We start from the raw sequence: 26406 nt of genomic DNA, 5'->3' as shown, positions 1-26406 counted from the left end.
TTTTTGAAAAAATTAGGCGGGATTGAAAATATGGTCCGATTCGTGCATACAATATGCTTTGTGATCGATTACCAAGGGTACATTTTATTCCTTTGAACAATGCCTATGTGCTCAACTTCCCCATGACTATCATTTTCCATCGCTTTTCTCGATCTGCATACATTACTTATGCAGTCTGACTCACTAGCAACCTCCTCCAAGATTTGTACCTGTATTCTTCATTTCTATTCCCATGCATTGCCAAGGGCATCCTACTAACCAAAAGGTGGTGGGTTTGATTCCCATCTCAATTCTAGTAGTTATGATACACTGCCACTCGGCCCCTGGATAGTCCAATGAGAGAAGACTTATCGTGATCCCAAAGGTATTCTGATCATCTGACCATCATAAACAGCATCCGATTAGTGAGATAAATATTCTTTAAATAATTTAATACACTCTCATATGACTTCTCCTATTCTGCCTATATCACAAAATTTTCTGGATACACGATAACACATTGACTACACCTATTCCATATTATATGCACATTTATTTAAAAAAATGTTCTCGTAACAGTAATAGACAAATTCCTATTCCGGAACGTTAACTGATCCCCACCTAACAAGCCGTTTTCCCTGTCTTCTCATATAATGTGAACAATCTTCAGCACTGGCAGTCGAGTCACACACGCAATTAGTCGCTAATGAAGCAGGCATATTTTACTGCCGTAATCATTTCCAAAGGGATCAGAATTTAAGTATTAATTTTTTTGCGGATTTTAAATGGATTCCATTTAATACTCATAAGTGGATAAACCAGGCGGAAAGCGCGTTGAAAGAGGAGAGGTTGGCACTTTACGGAAGCGAAACAGCAAGGAGCGTCAAACACGTTCTACTTCGCTTTTCAAGAGATGTTTTGCTTAAAAGCAACGAAGCGGTGAAAAGAGAAGGAAGGGAAGATCGCGCCATTGGAGGATGAGTAACCGAGTATTTAATTACTTTCCACCTCCGCGAACTATTTCAATTACTGTCGGGAACAACTCTAATGCAATGGATCTATTTAGGCACTCGTGTCTTTTAAGTTAAATACTAAAAATAACTTTAATATCCCAGTAACATGACGTACAGCACAGTTAAAAGGTTCTGAGGTGTACACCATGCTGCTCTACAGGGCTTTTTTTAATTAAAGAATAAAATAGCATATCAAATCATCACCCTAGAAAGCATTGTCTTAATTAGATACTGGACAGGGTTGATGAGGTATTTATCACTCAAAAACTTTAAATGAAACCGTTTCCGAGAAAAAACAATTTATGTATTTAGATTGAGATTGCACATACTGATGAAGAAACAGACTTATGATATCCCATAAATCATGTTTAACATGGGAAGCGTAATTTGGCGATTCCGATTTTATTCGTCCCCTAATGTCTAGGTTAATGTGTGTACTAAGTAGACCAGTTATATTTCAGGGCGTGAATTTAATGTATTTGAGAGGAAATATGAAGTATTACCAGGTATGGATATTTAAACAATCAAAAAAATGGAATCCACCTACTTCTGCGTAACTTAGCTTCATTAAAAATATTAAGGCAAACAATACTCTTTATTCCATACAATATTCTAAACTCCGCCTTTTTCTGGTCCCAATCCCGGAATGAGAAAGTAGGAGGGCTAGCTGGTTTGGCATCCAGCCAAAATACTAAGTATGATGGACAGAAAACAAATACTTTGAATGAGAAATTTGGGAGACCAATTGGGGAGTACAGCAAATAAGGGGAGGGGATAACGTGGAGGAACACCCTCGAATAGGAGGCCGGTCAAAATTACCCCTGGAAAAGTGACAGATCTGCCAGGGGAAGGGGAAATGAGAAACGTGCAAAACTTCTTAAACTATTCGCGATTTCGAATTGATGGGCCCAGCTAAACGATATAGTACATGTAGATCCAAGCGATTGATGTCGCTTGGATCATATGTATAAAATTCAGGAAATAGATGCCACAACTAGCAGACTCAAGAACTCCTTCCCGCGGACAATACGGGATAGCAACTACAGGGTTACAGATAGCAAAAATTCCACTTGCCACCCTCAGCGTCCAGGGAATAGTTAGGTCTACTCAATTGCATGCACTCTCACTAACCTCGTGTGTGCTGTTGTGAAAACCCTTTCTTTCCTCATGACCTCATTAGAATGCCTTTAAATAATGTAGTGCTCTTTACAGTATTGTTATTTCTGTCTTTTATCTTTTTAAAGATCCCTCTCCGTAAGGGGGCCCTCCCGCTGCCTGCAGCGTTGGATCACATTCCCCACCTGTTTCCTTGGGGAGGAGAGCGTTATATGTTGCATGTTCATGTGGTGGTGGGGTTTCGCATTCTTGCTTTTCATATTCTGGCTTGCGCGTTGTCGGATGGATTCCATACTGCATCCTGGGGTGCAATTGTTTGTTGGATGACAGTGTATGTGTTGGCATGCGTGTTGGATGAAGGGATTTTTGGATGTTTTTTTCTTCGCATGTGTTTATGTCACTGTGGGTATAGTTTTGCATGTAGGTGTTGATTTTGTATGGGGTATTGTTCCTTTTTACGGGTGGTGACCAAACACCCCCCACCACATGCCCTTGCGGCGGCTTGCGGGGTATTATGTAGACGTAGATAGATATTAATTTTAATGTGTATTTCTGGCTCTACAGAACGTTGCAAAGTCCAGAAATGGCGTATACTTAAATTAACAGAGTTGGATAAATAGTTTGAGTTACACGAAAAATCTGTAAAAATGGTAATTTTTCGTTCAGATAAGATTAATTCTATCATAAATCCAGCCACCGAAAGCTTTAAAAGAACAGCAATATGATTCCTCGGCATTGTTTTGTTTTTAAACTAAATCTAGTTTAATTTTCATATTTTAATGCTAATTTTAATGTACATAGGAATGCGTTAAAGTAACACTAATATGTGCGCTTATTATATCGTCACCGATCCAATTTTTTAAACAGTCTATGAAATTGTAAGTTAGTGAATGTGGTGCATAGATTTACGGTAATCAATCGAGTTTGGTAATTTATGGCGCGCAAGCCATAATTTGCCTTCTACTTCATTGGCTAAAACCAATTCTAGGTGCCGCATCAAATAGCTTACCATTAGAATAGCAATGGTGGGCAAAGATTGGACCCTACTAAAACAAAAGTTCCCAATCCAAGCATTTTAATACAAATTAATGTGAATTGATCAAACAGTGTGTCCATTAATCAAAAATATTGTTTTGGCTGATGAATTCTTCACTGTAAACAAAGGATACTGGGTTCACTGACAGTGCTTGAATGATGAATAAATATTCCTCCCTAATTCCTCCAAGATTTATCAATGCATTTACATAACCAGTATTACAGTCGCTTGTTTATTGTTTAAATCATGAAACTTGGCACATTTTTAAAAAGCGCCTTTCAAAATAATAATGAAGAAAAGATTACATGTATGGTTTTAAATGTTTCATTTTACAATTGTTTCAGACCTTCCACATCAATCTGAAAACAGTATCTTTTTGGTGTGGTTAGAATGGGAACATTAAAGTGCTGCTGGAGAAGAATTCAAGGTTTGTTGCTATGAATCAATACTATGTACCCTAAGACTATGTCTATCTATTACCAAATTTATGAACACTTTTACAACTAGTGCGTAGATATTTCACGCAATTTTGTAACAAAAAGTACAAACACTTCCTGATTAATGAACTTTAGTTTAAAATTTTAAGTATAAATATATGATGTTTGTAATCAGAGTATTTTTCTCCATTCTAGTTAGTAGTTTACCCAAAATCTTAACCAACCTCTAATGCAAAGAGGAAGTCTCTTTGCAAACAGCTTTGACCAGCGAAAATACTAAATATTTGGATGGTGTAAGTGTACCTAGGCTAAGAAAAATAATTTCAGAATTTCTGCACCTGCAATGCTAGGTTATCTTGTATAGTATAAACACACCATTTCATAATTGTAAAACACAAGTCAATTTTGATGATTCCACTTGGTTCTATAAATTGATTATTCAAAAAATTTCATATCATACTTTTAACGGTGGATGTCATATTTGATGACAAAACTAGACACTGGCATTGATTTTTAAAGATAAAATGAAGATACATGTACAATTTCAGGGGGTCATTTGGTATGATTACAATATGATCATATTTTTTGGAAAATTTCAGACTAGCAAAAAATAAAATCAACATTTCAGGGCATATTATCACATAGAATTTTTAAATTTCATATAGCTGCTTACAATAGTTGTTTTAGAGTATTCAAATAATTTCATTAGATGAGGCATCATTTTGAAGCTTCCTTTCATCAAGAATGAACCACCTCCTTTGGCCCCCAACTGCCTTTGTGATCCAGGATTTGATTTTGACATAGATAGCATGACTACTCACCACCAAATATAATAATGCTTTATATTTTTCATTTACAGTCATATAATTAACTTTCTCAACAACAGTAACACATGTGAATTTCAAGAATGAATAGCAAAAATTAGCATGCCATTAATGCCAATGGAATCACTCAATAACAAAAAAGCCAAGTAAATCTAATGGTTTCTATGCTATATTTACGAAAGACAATTTGTTTTCAAAAGTTGCAGCAAAAATTTTAAATGCCGTTCTTCTTGTTTTTGTGTTATTTATCAGTTAAGTTGTATTGCATTGGATTTAAGATGTTACATTCAACAACTGGAATCTTATCAATCATGAAAAATCACAAAACCTTGATGAAGTTGAACAAAAATTGTGCTACAGCAAACGAAGTGCATATTTACTTGTGATCAATCAAATAGAGAATGCCAGCTTTTAGAACCAATGAGACCATATTTTTCTTAGTACTCAATCTAACAAATAATGTTAAAACTAAATGGATTATTTTGACACAAATTCAAAGTAAAAGAATAAGGTAGCATTATAAAAGGTTCTTGTCTTTTTTTTACACTTGTAGCAACCAAAACATGACACAATATCTGGCATATGAAGGTGCCTGAAAACTTGCTAAATTGAGATTTTATTGAATTCTGTTTTCAAGGTGTTAGAACACCATCCAACTTTGTAAGCCATTAGCTTGCAATGAAGAAGAGTACTGTCATCATATGAAAATACATTCACAAGAGAGATGTCTATGGAAGCACCACTTTTCTAGGGGCTATCTTCAACCACAAGCCTTCTTTGAATCCAACTTCAAATCTTTAATCAATTGATTAAATGAGATATTCATTTGAGACAATATGATGTACACTACTCTGATAATTCAATTTAATATATTTTTCACTTTTGCCTCAAGCTAAAATGGGGCACAATATTCAGTTTTCAATGTCCAACTGAAGCATTTCTTAAATACAAAAGCCCCGAGTTTCTAAGATATTATTTTTAAGCGAATTAAACAATGGCATCAAGAGGCTACTAAACTCATGGTGGCAAACTAGGACATCTTTCTGCTGTTATAACTATTATTCATTGCCACATCAAGAAATATAATTTTATTACTATGGAATGGTGGTATCAACTGTCAACTCAGTAGAGACAAAAAAGTTATCAAATTATTTTTGAGGCACTAACTGAAAATATAAGCATTTTAATAAGTCATTACATGGTGAGATAGATCATTAATGTGTATTGAGGTAGGACACAATCACTTTATAGTTCAAATGCAGAAATTTTGATGTGTAAAAATCATTTCACTGGCCTGGGATTTGAATCCAGATCCCTCACTGACCGGCTGAGTGCTTAAGTCAGTTAAGCTACCGAGGCATCCTCCTACACACCCAAATTTTGGGGCCTTTAAGGGAACAAGATGCTATGATGAAATACCATGCAAACAATGTCACAGGTATTCACAGTTATTCAGACATCACGGGATCTGGGTTAGATGCTGGTCAAGACAAATAGTTTTTGCAATTTAAAATTTCTGAATTTTCATGCATATTAATGAATGACTCTATTAAAAGACAGTCAGTCGTAGCATCTCCCTCAGTTCTTTGAATTTGCCTAAGGTAGACACCTTTTTAAAAACACCTTTGTGTTTAAAACAATGGCTTTAACCTCGTGGACTGTTGTACTATGCGCAAGACTATGGATACCTGTGGCATTGTATGCATAGTATTTCATCATAATATCTTGTTCCTTTAAAGCTCCCAAAATTTGGGTGTATAAGAGGATGTCTCAGTAGCTTAACTAGCATAAGCCCTCGGCTGAACATCTAAGGATCCAGGTTCAAATCCCAGTCAAGGCACATGATTTTTACACTTTGAAATTTCTGCATTTAAATGCATATTAGTGGATGACTCTATTAAAAGTTACTGTCACAGCATCTCTCACAGTTCTTTGAATTCACTTTTTAGTTAATGGATAGGCAATTTACATTTTTTTAAGGTTATAATACCTAGTCTTTTTTTGTTAATTTGTAACAACCTCTGAATGCTTTTGCAGTCAAAGAGAAAAAATGCTGAGAATTAATCAAAACTAGGAACTATTCAAATATTTTCCCATTACAAATAAACACATTTTCTTGAATAGTATGCAGACATCATAGATAAACAGACAATGAAATTACAAGAAAGATACTGTCAAATACTTTAATGAGAATGCACATCAAGGCTAAAAACTGAGCCCATCGATATAAACGGAGTAACAAAAATATAAATAGCTAGCATAATTCTTCACGAGTTTACCATACAGCCGAAAAAGGAATATCTGAATGTCAACCACGCAAAAGACAGAGTGAGCATTTTTGACATGAAAAAGTGCTAAGCACAATAGGTTACAAATATATTTTTAAATATAATACACACATTCCCAACCCACTTATTTTGACGTACATATACTTGAATTTTATCCAATTACACATATGACTTAAAGTCTAACAAAAATGCTTTGGCCATAATGTTTTCAGATTGAAACTGTGTTAAAAACATTGGGCTTGGTTTAATAGTGGTTTTCACAGTGAGTTAGCTAAGGCCCTCAGTAGAATAGTGATCATCACACAAACTACTGTTTGAAAGTTTTAATATTGAAAAATCCTGGTCAAATTATTTTTCTACTTCGGAAATGAAATTTTAATTACTTCAATCAAAGAATATTCTCTCACAAATTCTTTGGCATGTCTTATTTCACCAAGGCCTTCATACAACACTGTTCCCAGGAATTCTTAACTTTAACTGCTTACAAAAGATGTCACCCCTGCTTCACTTTCAAATTAATCATATACAGACAATAATCGCTCAGACTAACCTGCTTCAAATTACTAAAATTTGAATGATGAGAATGGAAAATATCATATTTTACAAAGGCACTTTACACCAGTATGTATTTAATTACATTACTATTGTTTACCATCAAACAAGTAAACTGTGCTGATACCAATCCCCACCAGTGATTGCATGTGAATTTCATTTCCGTGCTTAAAATCTACCAGACAAGCTCGAAAAACACTGAAGCAAAAAGGTTTAAAATGTGCTGGCATACTTGGAAGGAATAAATGGTCTATTAACCAGAGTTTTAATAACTATTACCCTTAATCATCATTTAATAAGGCAAAGCCAACTAACACTTCAGAGGACAACAGTCAAATAAATATGAAGTAAATTAAGTAAATTTGCACAATGATTAACAAAATTGATGACTGTAAATGTACAATAGGCAAAAGTTACCATTTTGTTTTGAGATATTTTGCATTAAAATTCACATGGAATATAATCTGCCCCGTAAATGAATGTTATCTTCCGATAGACATTAGGCATAACCAAACAACACCCATACCAGAAACAAGTTTGTTTCCTTTAAATGCATAATCATAAGGCAAACAAGGCACCTCTCTAGCTATAGGCAAATTTATATCACAATTATGGATACTTGGAAATACTATTGCCAACACAAAACTGTGCAACTTGTCGAGTGACAGCACATGACACATTCACCAGAAAAACCACTTTTCTCATAGCATAGCAAAAGACTGAAAATCATTACAACTATGAAACTGAGTTATATTAGGAACTGGCATTATTGGTACATTCAAGAGGCCAGACTGGAAAATTTTGCCAAAGGCACTTGTTGGTACACCCTAAAAGTATTTTAAATAATTGATCTATTGAATATGAAAACAATGGTACATTTTCGAAAATAAATTGTTTTGTATGTATGTATGTATTTGTGTGTGTGTGTATATATATGTGTATATATATATATATATATATATATATATATATATATATATATATATATATATATATATATATATATATATATATATATATATACATACATACATATATATGTTTTTTGTATGTATACATATACATATATACATATATTCATATATACATAGTCATATACATATATATATATATATATATATATATATATATATATATATTCATATACATATATATATATATATATTCATATATACATATACATAGTCATATATATATATATATATATATATATATATATATATATGAATATATATATATATTCATATATACATATACATAGTCATATACAATTATATGTATATGTATACATATACATATATATTTTGTATGTGTACACACACATATATATACATATATATATATATTTTTTTTGTATGTATATGTATATATATATATTTATTTATAGTGTGTGTGTGCATGTGAATTTCTGTGTGTATGAATCAAATAAAAATATCAGAGGTTTTAAACACCATTACAACAAAAACCAGATTCTCATTGATGCTGGAGATGAGCACTCAATGAACAGTCACAACCTAACTCCATAAATATCACTTTATATGATATATCATTATCATTTCACAATTTATACCCCAGAAAACAACTAATTTCAATAGGCACAGCATGTTAATTCCCAGAGACATATTTTACAAAAATCAACCAAATGTACAAAAGAGTCTAAAGCAATGATTAGAGGTTACAAAAATTATCCATATGGAATATCCCTGAATACATAGCAATCATTCCATATCATTCCAAGAGTCTTTTGAGAATTGCAGTTTTGCACAGCCCTTCCTTATCCACTCGACTTCCAATTTATTGCAATGATCACATTTTAGGCTCCACCCATTTGTACGAGCCATAATAAAGGAAATTATTCTTCCAGCACATTTCATCTCCTTCCTTTGGACCACGTGACCCATACCTGAAGATAAAAAAAAATATATATATATATATATTATCAAGAGTGAACAATACATCAATACACTAATTGCAACCACGTTAAAAAATAACATCCCCTCAGTAGATTCAATAACAAAAAATTACTTAATAGCCATAATTTCAATTATGCATAATTCCGACTACTGGATATTGACAACACTTTTTCTATACCAACAATTCGAATAAGCAAAATAGCATATATTATATTTTATTGCCACTAATATACATACAAAAAAACAGAACCCAATCCATGGAAAAAGTCTATCCATATAACAGAGAGCTGACTAAATCATGACCCTGGCATTCCATGGTGTATCAATATATTGAAAAGTTTGGAAAAATAATTTATTCATAATATATGCAACATATCATTTCTCACACAGTGAAACTTCAAGATACCATCGAGATTATATCCGAGGCATAAATACATGTACTATAGGAATAAAGTTTTCACGAAATGCTTGCTTCTGCTCAATTAAAGCATGAGTGATTTATATTGCTGCTATTGAAGCTATTGATTTATGTTGCTGTCACCAAAGAAAAATTTAATTGGTAGATGGTTATTGTGAATGGAGTTGAGCAGATGGCATCAAAGCATTTGGATATACTTACAATTTCTCATTATTAAGTCCAGTCATTCTTAGAATGCCAAAAGCAATCATCAACTACAAGAAGGAAATGGATGAAGGGCTGGAGGGGAAAGGAATGACGTGACCATCATTTTAATGATATTGACATTCAATTATGTCTTCTAACCATCACATGTGAGCAAATAAACTTGAGTAGCCATGAGCAGGGGCTCAAGCTAGTCCTGGCAAGGCTTGTTGTGGAATTTAATTCTCTCAGATAAACCTGAGCTGCATGGCGTTCTGGATAGCAGAATTTTCTGGAAAGTGGGCACCTCACCCTAAATGCATGAATTACACTAATTGCAGTATGAGCTCTATCCTCACCCGTCAATACCAAACTTTGGAATGAAAACTATGGTTCAGAATGTCTTCCAATGCAACCAAACAGCAAGCACTTTTCGTTATATCACAATACTAGGACCTGTTGCCTCACAAAAATACTGCAATATTTTAAAGTACTTTTTATTTTACTTACTTGTACAAAATTGGTTGGGGTTTATCCTTTTCAATTTTATGAAGCAATGGGGTGAAAATTCTCCATGCTTCAGAAAGCTCATCTGACCTCACAAAGTGCATTTGGGATCCACAAAAGACATCCAGTAAGAGCCTTTCATAAGCATCAGGCATTTTTACATCCTGCAAGAGAACACTTTCAATGAATAAATCTGAATAACTAAGTCTCAGGCTGTACCCCACACACCAATGCCTTTAAAATGATGTTCATATTAATTTCATTTGGAAGACATCATTGTAGCGACCATGATATGATCAAAATTTGTATATAATTCTGTATGTTGAAATAATATAGAGAATTGTACATCTCTTTTAACTCCTCATCCACAGGAAACTCATTGAAAATAACTTATTAGTCAACAAATAGATTTCAACAATTAATTAACAAAATTCAATTCTAGTAATGCCTGGGGAGCACATTAGAAGGCAATTATGCAAAACGAGAGAAAACTCATGTACATATATGCACAGCATAATATTCATAAAAGAGTAATTAAATATTTAATACTCAATTTACATTTCACAGGGCAACTTTGTAAGTTTCAAGTAGGTGAAAAATGATTTTGCTTTTAAATGATGCCCATTGTCAAATGCCACAGGCACAGAACACACAGGTAAACTTAAAAATACAAATAAATGATAGAGAAAATACACACCCTGTATCTACTTCCATAAGTAAGATCTAATTCAGTTTCCTCCATCTCAAAGCTCATTCCAGGTGTTTTTGTCATCATCTTTACGTAAACTGCTTCTCCGGGCTGAACTCTGATGACCAATTCATTCCTCTTGGTTTTACCACTAAAAATATCACCAGGAACATCCCTGTATTGGATGCGAACTTCAGCTTTCCTCTCATTCAGTGCTGTGAAAATATTCCATAAAAGATGCACATGTTATTCACTGTCATTTCTACAGCAATAGGTCAGAAAAAATTTTCATTTGAGTTTTCAAAGAAAATGAAACAGGTGAAAATTCTTAATTCAACTAGCATAATGTTTAAAATAAGTGTATGCAAAAACTTCAATTAGCAAATACCAATTTTTCGGGAAACAAATTCAGATTGGGAAAATGTAAATAATACATCTTATGCCTATGCACAAAGACAAAACAATGCTCATAATTATTTCATCATCTCAATATCAACATACTATACAAATATGCTTACTTATTCAAAATACCTTAACTTAGGAGACATAAGCAAGAAATAGTATTGATTGGGAAATATATCTAATCATGTTATGTGATGTGCACAACTAATGAAGAAATCAATAAGAAAAAAAAATAATGTTGACATAAATTAAAAAAACTATCACAATATCAAGCATAAAAACCTTTTATATAAAAATGAAATCATTTAAGAAGGCATGAAGAGTAACAACTAAGTTTCCAAGGAAATTACATGACTAATATACAAACTGTCTCACATGAGAGATGGCTCATCAACAGTCATAATATAAAGATAACATCATCTAGTCATGAATAACTGATCATAGCACTTTTCCAATTGATAAAATTTTTATTTTACGACCAAGTTTCAATGCATTCAGAAATTTAAAAGCATGTGGATAGGGTAAAAAAATATGTAATTTAACAGTTTTTGAAGGTGATGGCTATTAGTATAAAATTGCAATTGTGGGTTAAGTAAATTTATTCCAATCAATATATGATCTATTTCTTCACGTATGGCTCAAAATAGCTCAGGTGGAAATAGGTCATGAGAGCAGGGGAAAGAGGGAAAAATAAATGAAGAGGGAGAATTAGTTGAGTGGAGTTTGGCACAAGAGATGACTACAGCATAAAAGCACAGGGTCAAAAGACAAATGGATGCATACAGGGATCTGGTATGTGTATAATTTTGTGAGAGAAGTAGCGGTAAAATACTTATTAGGTGATTTACTTCATCAGTGTTGACTAGTGTACAGATTATGAAATTTTTTTTTATAAGACCTCTCCCAAAGCTTCAGGGTTTAATTCAATATGTACATGTATCCTAAAGATTAAAAGACAATAACAAAACAAGATCACTTGTTATTGTAGTTGAAACAAAGTATAATACCTTTCCCACAACGTAAGATGAATGGCACACCATCCCACCGTTCACTATTGATCTTGAGTACTGCAAGGGCATATGTAGGTGTGGTGGAACCATTTGGTACAGTGGGGTCCTCCAGGTATCCCAAATTTGCCTCTCCCTCTCCTTTTTCATCACCAACATATTGTCCAAGAACCACATCTTCCATTTCAAGTTCCGGAATGCACTTCAATACTTTTACCTTCATAAAGAAATAATATGAGAATTGAAAGCTCCATTTATACACATTTCATTTCTAACAAAGCATTAGAACATTCTAAAGCAGCTTATGAGGTCACAAAGACAAAGTTCCCCAAGATAAGAGGAGTGGAGTGCATGAATTCAAGTGCTCAGAGTGTTCCACTAAATATATTGGGCAAACATGATGGAAATTTAAAGAAAGAAGAAAGGAGCACAAAACATGTGCAAAGAATAGGAACATAATATCCCTCTTAGCAAAGCACTTTATTGACTGTGCCCATAAAAGTGACTTTGAGAATGTAATTCTCCATTTCGAAAGTAAAGGTCATAGACTCAATGTATTGAAGCAATTAGAAATTTTAAAATTCGTCCGTTGCGAGGATGAACTTGCTAAAAAAATTTTGTGTCCCTCTCACTCCCCCTCCTAGATCCACCTCTCTTTCATGTCCAGTGCTCCCCACAAAAGATATCCCCCTCTCAAACAAACCTTCGTTAAGAGCCAATGATTGACACCAAAAGCTGTACTTCCCTTTCCCTCTCATCTCCATTTAAACCTTTTTACCACTCCACTCTCCCTTCCCCTTCCACTCTGACCAACCCTCCCTCCCCCACTCTGAAAGTATTTATACAAAGTTGGCTTCTGTGAGGACCACCTGATGATGACATCCAAAGTCACAATCTAAGTCATGTTCTAAATGAAGAGTGTGTGGAATTACAAAGTTAATTATTTCATTTCAATATGTTGTGTAAATGTCATAAAGTTATGCAAGAGACGACAAATTTTACAGCTAACCTATCTTGGAAGTGTTTTGGAACAAAATGGTCAAAGTAGCAGGGGCATAAAGAGAAATTTGGCAAATAAGTTTCCACAAGGAGAAGAGAATCGATGACAGGGCCATTGAGTGAGATTAAGTAATGCCATATAATGAGAGGTTACAATATGCTAATCAATTTTGATAGTGGAGTTTTATTGAAAATCTGTGTTGAAGACTTAACAAATCATAGTTTGTTTTTCCTCTTTTTTAATAAACTAACTAAACTAACTTTGTTGGCCCCAGTGGCAGCGGGGTAACATCCTCGCCTGCCAACCCTGACATCGCAGGTTCAATTTCCGCCTAAGTGGGTTTTTCTCCATCTAGGTCTTGGGTATTTGTAATTGTTTCTATTTTTTCACCATTGTTCAAAGCCCAATGTAAAGGCCAAAATGCTGTTTCTGGATTAATACGATATAAATTAATAAAGAGTGTGTAATTTAAAAAAAATGTTTCAGCACTGATATTTTTTTTTAACTAGAATGGCTGCATCTTGATTAGATTAATTATAGTAAATTCTTGATTATCCCTGTAGATATTCTCCATTTTGTGGATTATCCATGCTATTCTCTTCCTAGTACCTCAAAATTTCAATAAAATTTCAATCGCAAATCAATTATATGCTTTAAAACTTCAATACACTTTTTTTAAATACAAGTTTGAAATACCTGGGGTGTCTTAATCGTTTTTAATTTTGAAAAATCAAAAGTAATCAGTGGTATTTTATATTTGAATTTAAACATTTTTTTATTATCCCCTGCTACTTAAAACTATGTAATAGGATGCAAGAACACTCAGTGCAGGCCTTACCTTTTCACTTCTAATATCATCAGGGTGGATTGAAGGGGGTTTCTCCATAGCCACCAAGCATAATATCTGGAGGAGATGGTTTTGCATAACATCACGGATGATTCCAAACTGATCAAAGTAGCCACCACGTCCTTGAGTTCCAAATGGCTCTTTAAATGATATCAAAACAGATGCAATGCACTCCCGATTCCATGTAGGGCTGAAAATTCTGTTCCCAAATCTTTCCAAAAAAAAAAAAGAAAAGAAAAGATTACTTAGTTGAGTCATCACGATATGAATCATTATTAAAAATCATCACCCTTAAAATTATCTTTGAACTAAGGAGTGCATACAAGTATGCATACTGAATGTAGCATAACATTAAATATCCCCTTTGCAATATTCAAAACAATTTACTGTGACAGCATGATGTATTTACCTCAAAGTCATTAAATTCTGCACCATTTCTTTTCCCAAATAATGATCAATTCGATAGATTTGCTCCTCTTTAAAAAGGTTAGATAAATGATTTGAGAGCCTAGCTGAGCTGTCAGCATCCCTTCCAAATGGCTTTTCAATTATGATCCTGTTCCAGCCTCTACTACAGTTGAGAAAAGAAATCCAATGAGAAACATAAATTTAATTATAATGAATCAACAAACAATTGCAAACAAAGAGAACAAAAGTCTTATGGTTTCAACTTACTGTTCTCCCATGCACGTTTCTCGAATGACAACAGTCACTTCTTCAAATACTGACGGTGGCAATGCCAAATAAAACAATCTATTAGCTCCCATATTTTTCTCCACTTTTAGAAGTTCCTGATTGAGAAGCTCAAAGTCTCTGCGAGAGTTATAAGCACCAGCAATATAGTGGTTCAATTTCCAAAATTCTGCATATTTCTCTTCCTCATCAGGTCTTACCTATGCAAAAATAAAACTTTAAAAAATATCTTTCTCACTATTTGTATGGTTGCCATTTTAGCCAATCAACCATTCTGATGACCCAAACCAGCATAGATCTTATGAAAATCACTAAAAATGTGAAAAAAACTGAATTAAAATTATAAGTTTTTATTAAGAATTACTATTATAATTACAGGCATTCTCTAAGTTGCTTTCATGATTGCATCACCAAACCTCTGCTAATTAATCTTCAATGAGCTTTAAACATTTACCTGCCATTAGCCCCAAACCTATTAGTTTTCAATATTTTCCTAATTCATGAAGCAGCAAATTACCACTGCATCACCTCAAAGTATCAAGCTCACATTTTTTAAGTCATTTTTTGACATGATACTCCCATCAGAGCTCCATGATGGTACACATTACCATAAATCCACTTAAATTCTGTTCTATTTCTCAATGAATTAAGGATAAAACTCAAAGAGAATAAAATGAATATCATGAATATTTACTTCTGGCACTAAAATTAAAAATACCAGAGATTATAATAATATATTTATTCTCAGGAAGATGAAAATATCTAAAACTTAAATTGACATACACCACCTAGATACTGCATCTAATATTTGAGCAAGATATTCCCAAATCTTGAGTTACATTAATAGTTTTGTAGTAGTTATGAAGTTTTGTTTTGAAAATGTTAGGAAAATATTATATTCATTGTGGAAATAGCCTAATGCAAGCATGAGAACACGTGTGCATATGTATACCTACGAAAGTTTGGCTTTTTCAAGAGGAAATGGATGAGTTAATTCCAGCTCTGAATGTAACATTTAGAATTACTACTCAATATTTTTAGCCATAAAGGAGTACAAATTCATATCAGTCATAAATCATTTCATTTGAAGTGGAATAAAATTTCTAGGTTTTCTCTGGCCAGCAAGAAAATTCTATCAATATATCTTAGGTGGCAGTGGCTATTTCTTTCCCTCCTAATTGAGTACCTGATCCTCTACACACTGAATTTTTCTTCTATTAAACTGCAGAATACTTGGGGATAAATACTGCAAAATTATCAGTCACTGATGAAGCTAATTGTAAATAAATGTTAATGCTAAACCTCTATTAATCTCAAATTTTGTTCTCCACCCGCGACATGTGAGATTGTAAAGTTCTAAAAAAATTGCCAAAATTCTTTAACCAAGATGATGACCCAGCACCATGCAAACTTGATTCATGGCAGTGATATATAAGGCAAAAATAACTCTCAGTTATTACATTTGAAGACTGTGGGAGAGAAAATAGACAAACAAGGTCAAGGATGATGGCCATTGAAGCTTCTAGAAACATAAATGCACAGGGAAATGCTTCCAACGAAGCTAGGGAAGAGGAAATGTCCTAAAAAGGCTGAGGACTTGGAGGAGGCTATGGACATTTCTTTAGAATTACCTTGCAAACAAGGAAAATAGTCATTGAGAGAGGAAGTCAAGAGGCTGCTAGAAACTTGAAGAAAGAAAGCATGGGTGGAGAGACTGAGACGTAGTAGGTTGCTGAAGGTTGTGATAGAAGGTAGAATATATTAATTAATAGGGGAAAAGGAGAAGGGGCTTTCTGAACAGGATGAAGTCAGATATAAAATATAGGGAACTTAAGAAGCAAATAATGTAAGGCTAACATAAGGAAGCCTCTATAACTGATAATACATAATAACAGGTGTTATGCACCATCCAAGATCTAGCTTCAATAATAATATCAAAAACAATGAAATATTCAAATACAATGCCCAAAAACTGCCAGTGAGCAATTTGCTTCAGTGCAAAGAGAATATATAGCTTCTGATTTGGCCCAGAAATGAAACCATCAGTAATAAAAATCCTTAATCAACACTGTACTGATGCTATTTAGCAAAAGGTGGGAAGTTGAATTTGAGAATAACAATTAGAGTAGCGTACAAGTAGAGTAGGAATTTACTCAGAATTACAGGAAAATTATGACAGGTCCAAATATAGGAAATACCACTGTATCATTATCATTATTCAGATTCATTCATTTCAAAGTGCATAGGACATAGTAGCTCAGTGGTTAGTGCATTCATCAAGAACAGAGAAACTAGGGTTCAAAATCCTGGATGATGTCTTTGGACAACCCCATCTTAAATCCCAGCAGTGTATTTTTCTCTTTACTTAAACATCATAGGAAATCAAAAGGTAGATGGTAGAAAGAAATTTGACTTTTACCCTCAATCTGTGAAATTCATCGACTCAAGGACTTCACATATATACTCTCAAATAGGTTGACTCATTTTACTAAAAATTTCATTTTTTTACTTAACTCATGAATGTCAGCACAGTTTTATTTTGCAATTATCAAATGCTACTATGTTAACGTCAGTGAATTAGTTTTCATGATAAATTGTGAGATTTGGTTGAATGAATGTTCCCAAGTAATAAGGACTAAAAGAAATTAATTGAACACTTTTCACAGTAGTTATCATGTTGTAAATGATCTATATTCATTTTGACTATTTAAATGCATTGACCATTTACATTGATAGTGAGATTTTGAGTGTGTTCCAAAATTCATAGCCAGTGCCTCGAATACTGCTCAAACAGTACTTCTACAATGTTTTACTTTTACCGCTGAACTGCAACAAGCAGGTAGCAATAGCCGACAGAGTTATTGTGGTAAGAAAAGTCATTACTGTGGCGCATTTCTTACATGGTGGTAAAGGCAATTCATTTCAGAACGCAACCTTGTAGAAGTTTAACTCATATCTAAATAACATCTTCTTTAATTTTTAACTATAAATACCTCTCTCATGTATCGGTCAACCTTGATTTTTATCAATGAAATTTTGTGTTCAAAGGTTGACCAGTACATGAGTATTTATGGTAGTTCAAAGTGAGCTCCACCCTCCCCAATAAAGGATAACTTAAGGCTGAAAAATGAGATGATGAAAGTTTATTATTAACAATATGAAATTTTTTTTAATCAGTAAAGAGTTACATGATATTATCATTTACAAAAAGTAGCGATGACAATGGTTGCATAATTCTTCCTCTTGTGATTCTATCATAGAATGCTAAATGCAGTACTTTGTATACAGATAATTACTGATGTAGCATTCTTTAATATGTTCTTAGGAAAGCATTAAACTATAATGATAATCCACGATAAACATCAACCTCTGTCAAGTAAATGCTATGGGTTATGCTTCAGAGGTTATATAGAAGAGCCAATTACCATAAATTCAAGATAAAGAGGACAGAATTTACACCAGAAGCCCAGATAGTATTAGTTAACCTTGACTAAAATTGCTAGGTACCTAAAATAATTTTAATGAGAACACTATATGCATACTAACTAATTCAAAGTTTTAATCCACAGTTAATTAAATCCATGATTAAATTAATAATTTTCATGATGAAAATGTCTAAAATTAATTCATATTGATTAAGATATTATATCTATCACTACTAGAATTTACATAACTTTCTTAAGATACATCACACATTAGGAAGCAAAAGATTTAAAGACCCCAAAACTATATTACAGGGCATGTAATATGCCTGTGCTTTTTGAGGACCACATCATTCATATACGAAAGGTAAATTTATTTGACAATATCTATGAAATTAGGATTAAGAAAGTGAAAACTACTTCATATGCTTTGCAATTGCATCAAATCAAAATCCACTCTCTACATGCAGTAAGTAAAGTTTAACACACAGCACCATATGAAGACATCACACAGTAATACTTTATTCACCACTGCTGCAACCACTTCAGCTACTACTAATTCCAAATACTCACACAACACCTATAAATGACATACATAAATCATATTGATCAGGGCAAAATCTTAATCAAGGTTTTTCTCTATAAAACAAAAATAATAAAAAATGAAAGTTTACTCTATTATTTCAATGGGAATAAAAATAACCCCATGAACAAAATTTTAATTTTGAAAGAAATGATTATTAACTTGAATCAAAAATTATAACTTTATTATTTAGAAACTGGGCACCTACAATATTTAAAAAAATAAATGACATAGATACCTTCATATACTGGTGACATTTTTCTTTGAGTTCACTGACAGTGCACTTTGTCCTGGCATAGCCATAAAACACAGTCATGCTCGGCAACAGATTGTCTCTGTACAGCCACCATAGCGTTGGATAGATCTTTTTCCGGGCAAGGTCTCCCTGTGAAACAATAAAAATCTAATTAACTAATTGTTTTGATAAAATTATGAAATTTTTTAGTATTTCCTTGCTCTATTTTCACTTGAAAATAAGTGAAGTTGATATGATAAATGAAATATATTGAAGAAAAGCAATCGAAAGCATTGATCAAAATAAATACAGACAAAAAATATTATTTCAAATCAATTCTTAAAAATATGCAGTAAAAATGAAATTATATTTCCCCAAATATTGGCAGATGACTACTAACACCACCATAGTCATCGACAAATAGATCATGAGTGGTTTTATCACAAACAATAGCAATGCAAAATATGTATTTCATGATATTTTAAGAGATCTCCCATAAACTTCTATTCTGGAGAGAATACATTTCGTTTATCTTGACCTAATCTCCATTTATCTTACTCACAGATGCTCCTAAGGTCACAAAAATGTGAGGAACGCTGCCTTCAAACTTTGACCCAGTGTCCATTGTGGGAGACCTCAATGACTTGCGTAACAGCAAGAGGCACTCCTCAGGTGATGATGCTTCTAAAATGAAAGAAAAGAGACAAAGCCTTTAGTTGTGTTTACCAGGCAAGTGTACTTTTATCAAACCAATATTCAAAAGACATATTTCTTTTACATACTTCATTTTAAAATATCCTTAACAACCTGAATGTAAACCCAAAGCAAGGTAATTGGTAATAAACCAGTGTTGCACATTCAAAACTTTAGGTGTGCTTCAAACAATTTGGGTAATACAATCCATGGAATGAAACAATATGCATACATACATATTCATTCCTAGCCAATCTACATAATTCTCAATTCATAATTTTGCAAGAAAAACTGCAGTGCTACATTGTATCAAAAGTATCTCCTAAAAAGATTCTAAGAAATATTCAATAGCCACTTCCTGACTGCACTACATTCATATAAAGTACTACTTGGGGGTAAAAAAATCATAACTAATCACAACTACCCAACAAACATAAATAACTGCCACTAGGCCAAAAGTAGAATCTCCTCATATTGCAGTTGATTCATGTTATAAGACATTTATGAAGTAAAAATCATATTTTTAATATAATTCATCTTCTATTTTATGGCATTCAAGTACACCTGTCACATAAAAAGAAAGACCTACCATACTTTTTATCATAATGATTCAGTTTTACCCCATTAAAATGCCAGAATTACCTGTAATCATTATTTATCCTACAAAACTTTAATAAACCATTTAATGACTCAAGACTGAAAACTCAATATAGAATGTAGTTTCCTAATTCAAGTTTGAAGGAAATAGCCTTTATGGAATACTGGTTACCGAGCCTAATCAGTAATATTTGAGCATATATTTCCTTACAAGCATTTTTGAAGTCAACATCTGTCAGCAATATTACCACGTCAACAGGGCATCATGTTTTAGTTTCGGTTCCCACAAAGAGTGTCTTAAATAGATAGCCACTATGAAAAGCTTTCGTATAACCAAAAAGCTTAGTAATTAAATGATTTGAGCACCTGCAGCGATGACAGTCTCTGATGCACACACACATTTAAATTGTACATATTATTAGGAGTGCAAATAAATGGGGTTTCCACATTTACATCGACAAAATGAATGAATTGAGCAAGTAATTATACGGTTCCACCATAAGCATTTAGCCTGGTTATATAATCTTCACAAACACAAGTTTCCCATTCCACTCAATTCTACACTGTTCTTTTGTTATCAGTCAGGCAACACGCCCTCCAACTCAAGTCTCCAAATATAACCAACATGATTGTCATCCAGTAGGTACTAGGTTAGTTAGGCTAGGAGCATAACTTTAGGTACACATTTTCTTGATGGAGACCGCTATATACTCTGCAATCAGATTAAACAAATTAAAACTGCTGTTCAAAATTTTTATTGCCTCTCCTTACATGGCTCACAGGCAAGATCAAATTTTCATAGATAATATCATTATACAGTGGATGGGAGTGGACTGAAAAGTTATTAAGTTACCGTTACCGTTTTTAGTGAAGCAAGTTTTTTGTCCGCGTCGAAAAACAAAATGAATCTGAATTTAGAGCAACGTTATTCCGTGAAGTTTTGTGCGAAACTCGGGAAGACGGCAACTGAGACCCTCGATATGATCAAGCAGGCTTATGGGGACACTGCCTTAAGCCGTTCCACAGTATTTGAGTGGCACAAGTTGTTTAAAGAGGGTAGGGAGCTCGTTGAAGACGACCATCGCTCCGGACGGCCGTCGACGGCAAGAACCGACACGAATGTGGACAGAGTGAGGGCACTGCTGAACACAAACCGACGCTTAACCAGTGAAGAAATTGCAGACCAGTTGTGTCTGTCTGCATCCAACGTGCAACGCATTATTTCACAGGATTTGGCCATGCGCAACGTGTGCGCCAAGATGGTGCCGAAAATTCTGTCATGGTGCGCTCGTCGTCAGACAGCTCCTGGCCAAATACGGCGTTGCAACGTTGCCGCGCCCGCCCTATTCTCCCGATCTGGCACCACCAGCTTTCTTCTTCTTCCCCCTGATGAAAAGACAGCTCAAGGGACGACGTTTTAACTCGATAAAGGCCGTTCAAGAGGCTTCGACGAGGGTCATCAACGGCATCCCCAAAGAAAATTTCCAGCGGGCGTACGGGGAATGGGAGCAACGTTATACTAAGTGTGTAGCAGCTCAAGGAGCATACTTTGAAGATTATTAAGTCGATGTAAGTATATCGTCAATAAAATTCTTGTAAAAAAATCAGTCCTACCACTTTTGGGTGCGACCCTGTATATCAAAACAGGATTTGAAATTGTACCCTAGAAATCAGTTCACCAGCACCCTGCTCAGTAGACTAAGAAGATGAGACTATGACTGCCATACACCTAAGTGATTAGAGTTACCTATGTAAAAGTAACAATATATCCAAATATTAGCTCACCATTACCTAGCTACTGAATTTTAAACTAGGTATCTGTCAATATGTAAGTATCATTGGCAATGATAACATAAATTCCGTGTTAGTACCCTTGCACCGTAGTACCGCAGCGTGAATGCCGATGCCAGGACCCAGTGAGCACGCGAACATCTGCACCAGAGGACATGCCAGTGAGCTCGGAAAGCCCTCGATTCCGTTGCCTTTCGTCGCCTCCACCACTACTGCACTTAATGCATTTTTATGTCGGCCGCAGAGTGATGAATATGCATGCGGGAACGCTTCAAATTGTGCGGCGAGCGTAACAAATCAAAAAAAGTTCAACGAGACGGATTGCGGTAGGAATCACTACTGCGGGACGAGAATCCGCTCGACTCATCCACCTGCAAACCCGAAAATAATTTATTTTGCTCCGATACGTCACTCAAATTTGTGAAATCCGAACCATCACCCATCGGGCCGCGGGAGGCCAATGGATAATCCTTGTACCTTGAGAGCAACCCATTGCCTTTCAATATTCATAGCCGCTCTTTCGCGCCCTTTCGCTCCAACAAAGAAAAAAATTCGACAAGAAATCTTCACTTGTATGACATGGAATTATTCGCAATGCGGCCATGGTTTGCACGTGACCCTGGTGCCCTTCGAATATGCATGAATCAAAACGGAGGTGGGTGAGCGCCACGAGCAAAAGCAACGGTTGACGACTCAGGTCTTCCGCCAGTTTGACCCGCGAAAGAGGCCGTATTTACGGGCAGCCGAAGAGCGACGCTGAAAAAGGAAGACAAGACCAGACGTACGTATATTGGGGTCCGGAAACCCATCTTCCTGCAAACCCATCGGACCACCCTCGACCTCTCGCTATTCTTCCGCGAACTCGATCCACTTGATACGCGGTTAATCACAAAAAACTTCGCGTAATCAGATCGGTTAATTAAACAGTCACAGTCATCAGTCAGTATATAAACCATCGGTTTAGGCGAAATATACACCTGGGTGAGAAGATCGAAAACGACTGGCACTTATATAAACGTTTAGACTAATCAATACGTTACATTTTGTTATTTTTTTGTGTTTCCCAAAATATTCTTCACTTGATGTTGCCCTCTCATAGTTACGAGGCCATGTAGGAGAGAAACCCTAGGTCGGGTTATAGGAATATATGGAGTGGAAGGTCTACGAAAGGAATGGAACTCAGAGAGGACCAATCTTTTCTCCGCCGAATATCCATTAAGGAAACAGACTTCGGATTATTCAGATTTTAATACATGTTCAGTCATTGCGCGGGGTTGGGCCTGGATATAACCACCATTACCAATAACTCGCAAAGACAATGTTTCGAATATTCTCCTCCAAATTTGACAGTTAACTACGATTTGCCACGGCTCATATTTCTTGGTCGCTGAAATTATGCTAGTAATATTTTTTCAAAACATAAATAGCTTCAGAATCTTAAAAGGGAAAAGTCATAAAGCCTTATACCCGATGTTTACTGAGTGCATACATAAATATGTATCATGAAGTGAAAGAGAAAAAGGTACTACAAGGGTGAAGAAGAGAAAAATTAGAAACTTACTAGCATCATGTATTTCTGATATAAATTTTTGAAACATTCCCTTCAGTGCATACAAGTTATTTCTTTCGTAAAAGAAACGAGTCAATTACTTATTTTTAAATCCAAACAAAAAAGTCACGATATCCTGGAAATCAATTTCCACAGCTACGAAAATCAACAAAAATTCGCAAATTATTTCCCACAGGGGAGCAAAGCTTCATTCCTGTCATTCGCTATAGTATCGTGTGCTTCGTAGCTCTAAGTAATTTTGCTTTTGGTTAGTTATTCAATTACACTCTGATGCGGCTCATGTTCGGCTTTACTTCAAACATGTAATCTTAAAACGAGATTAAAACGCTCAACTCAATTAACGGATACATTCTCATTCTATGCCTCACAGCAGAGTCAATGAATGTTTATAGTGTCATGCTTCTAACTTACTAGCTGTTATTCTAACTTACTAGCAGTTAAGACACGTCTAGGCGATCATTCACTCGTGAATTGGCTACATGATTTTTGGTTTCATCTATTAAAATTAATTTTGAGTTCAGAAATCTATACCCAGAATACTTTTAAAGATAAAAAAATGCCAGCAATTATTTATTTTACCTTAAAAGGTGACATTTTTCATTTAAATTTCTAAAAAAACATCCTCAGTTTTCCCATTCAATCTATGTAAAATACGCTCAGAATGACCGTAGATATTGCTGGGAAGAACTCGAAAAACTGCTTTCATATAATCATAATTGGAGCAGCCAAATTAGCGCGGTAAACATTATTACAATAAAATTTCTGCTGTCTCCGGTGTAACTTTATGGAATCAATTCAACATATTGAAATTAAATAAGTAACTTTGTGATTCCACACTTAATAAAATTCCACATTCTTAACTTAGAACACGGCCAGTTTCGACATTGGGGATCATCATCAGGCGTGTAAAATTAACTCATGGTAGGCCATATCCTGTCACTTTGCCGCCTATGGTTCCCCAGGTAATTCTGGTACTCGAAAAATCACAAGGTTCGGATGAAGCTTAGGGTTCCCAGAGAAGCGTACCCAGGAATCGAACCCCGGCCCTCCGCCAGTAGTTCAACGCTCGACCCCTGGACTACCACGTCCCCCATTTTTATACCATTTGATAATAATACTCCAGCGTTTTCTTGCAATTACCAACACTCTTATCTTAATTTTTGGCCCAAGATGACGAAATCAGCCGTGAATGTGAGAGGCTTCGAGGAGTTGGGGAGACGTACTGGCTCGGAATAAATCAAGCTCAGTGTTGTCATGTGCACTTTCTGTTGCCCTCCATCTCTCTCTCTATCTTTATTCTCTGCACATTCCTTCACAGTAAATATAGGCAGGAGAAATAGGAAGCCAACACAGGTTTCAGGCACCGAAAAAATTAATCGACTGAGCGAACGAAAATCAGGGAAACGAAACCGATAAAACGCTTGGCAACGCAGCGCCCTAAGATACGACGGGAGACTTGAAAGAGGTAAACCTGAGAAAGATCAAAAACTTTGTTTAATATTTCTCAGATCACATCAATCTCTTTTCATGAGTCCAAAGCACTTTGCTCTACGTGAATCTCCAGTAAGAGAGTTAATCCATAATTGGTGTATCTATCGTAGCAACGAGTGGGACGTCGCACGATTTTTCCTGTGTATTAAAATCCTTGAACCTCTTGCCCTCTTTCTCACTTTCGTCTTTCCTCCCTCACCCTCAGAGTTTGCAATCCGAGGAGTTATCTTATCATTCCTCGGCTCAACGGGTTTGTTGAAGGTTTATCAGAAAAGACAAAGAGACAGGTATATCCCGAGAAAATGTGGCTCCATGACTCGGAATCGACATCTCGTTTTCCGCTTTCCACTTGAATCCGCTAAAACACTTTTTTTCGGATTTCGGAATATCCCTCTGGAACACCACCAATGTCAATGATAATTGTTTCATTAAAATAACGGCGCAGAGACCTAAAAGCTCAGGAAAAGACTGATAGTCGAAACCAGAAATGGAAGGCAACGAGCCCAAGCCTCGTCAAATTTCCGCGCAATTCCTTGATTGCGTGAGCCGCACAGGTCGAGGGCTGACAACTCCTGCTGTACACAAATCAATTATTCGCATTCGTCCGAATAAAATTAGTCGAGTTTCAAAGAGGGTTTTGTGCGGGTTTTTTTCTTTTAATACGCCATACCAAAACTAGCACATGATCACTCGTACACGGGCAGAAAATTATCCATTATTCCGCAACCTCTTATACTGCGTTACATCGCATCGAAAGAATAATTTCTCCTCGAGTCAGACGTTAAGTATGGAACCTGCACAGCTCTCCAAAAGCACAATTATTTGCCATGATGCGTTGCAGGGCTAAAACCAATGAACAATTAAGAATCGGCAACATTTCATCGAAAGCATAAACAAATATGTACATAGTCAGAGAAGACGTGCTTGGAAATATGCCCGTAATGATACCCATGCTATATACGCGTTCAATTCAAAATACTTAATTTAAAAATAAAATTACAAAAGAAAATCAAAAATAGATGTTAATTCAGTTGCGGTTTCATTTCAGCCAAGTTTCTAATGACTACGATTTCTTAGGATTATTAAATATATCTCATGGATATTTTTTTCTAATTTTTGCA

General features: G+C 34.9%; 1 protein-coding gene across 4 annotated transcripts in view; it reads right to left on the bottom strand.

The window, feature by feature from the left end:
• Positions 1–8607: 8607 nt before the first annotated feature.
• The window catches only part of Zw (glucose-6-phosphate 1-dehydrogenase Zw), a 168240-nt gene continuing 150441 nt past the window's right edge, over positions 8608–26406 (bottom strand). For 3 of the 4 annotated variants that reach the window (XM_071582647.1, XM_071582650.1, XM_071582651.1), the window contains 9 exons: positions 19706–19827; positions 19147–19293; positions 14886–15103; positions 14620–14781; positions 14202–14421; positions 12364–12580; positions 10964–11169; positions 10270–10430; positions 8609–9148 (listed from right to left, as the gene is read on the bottom strand). In XM_071582647.1, the coding sequence (XP_071438748.1) occupies positions 9052–9148; positions 10270–10430; positions 10964–11169; positions 12364–12580; positions 14202–14421; positions 14620–14781; positions 14886–15103; positions 19147–19293; positions 19706–19827 (1550 nt within the window). In that variant the 3' untranslated portion in view covers positions 8609–9051. Of the gene's footprint in view, positions 9149–10269; positions 10431–10963; positions 11170–12363; positions 12581–14201; positions 14422–14619; positions 14782–14885; positions 15104–19146; positions 19294–19705; positions 19828–26406 lie in introns of all 4 variants that reach the window. The other variant, XM_071582649.1, reaches the window with a different exon arrangement.

The sequence above is a fragment of the Hetaerina americana genome, unplaced genomic scaffold, assembly GCF_022747635.1.
Source record: "Hetaerina americana unplaced genomic scaffold, ioHetAmer1.1.p SCAF_12, whole genome shotgun sequence".
Lineage (NCBI taxonomy): Eukaryota > Metazoa > Arthropoda > Insecta > Odonata > Calopterygidae > Hetaerina > Hetaerina americana.
Note: the sequence above shows the minus strand (reverse complement) of the source record. Positions and strands in the feature narration are given on the sequence as shown.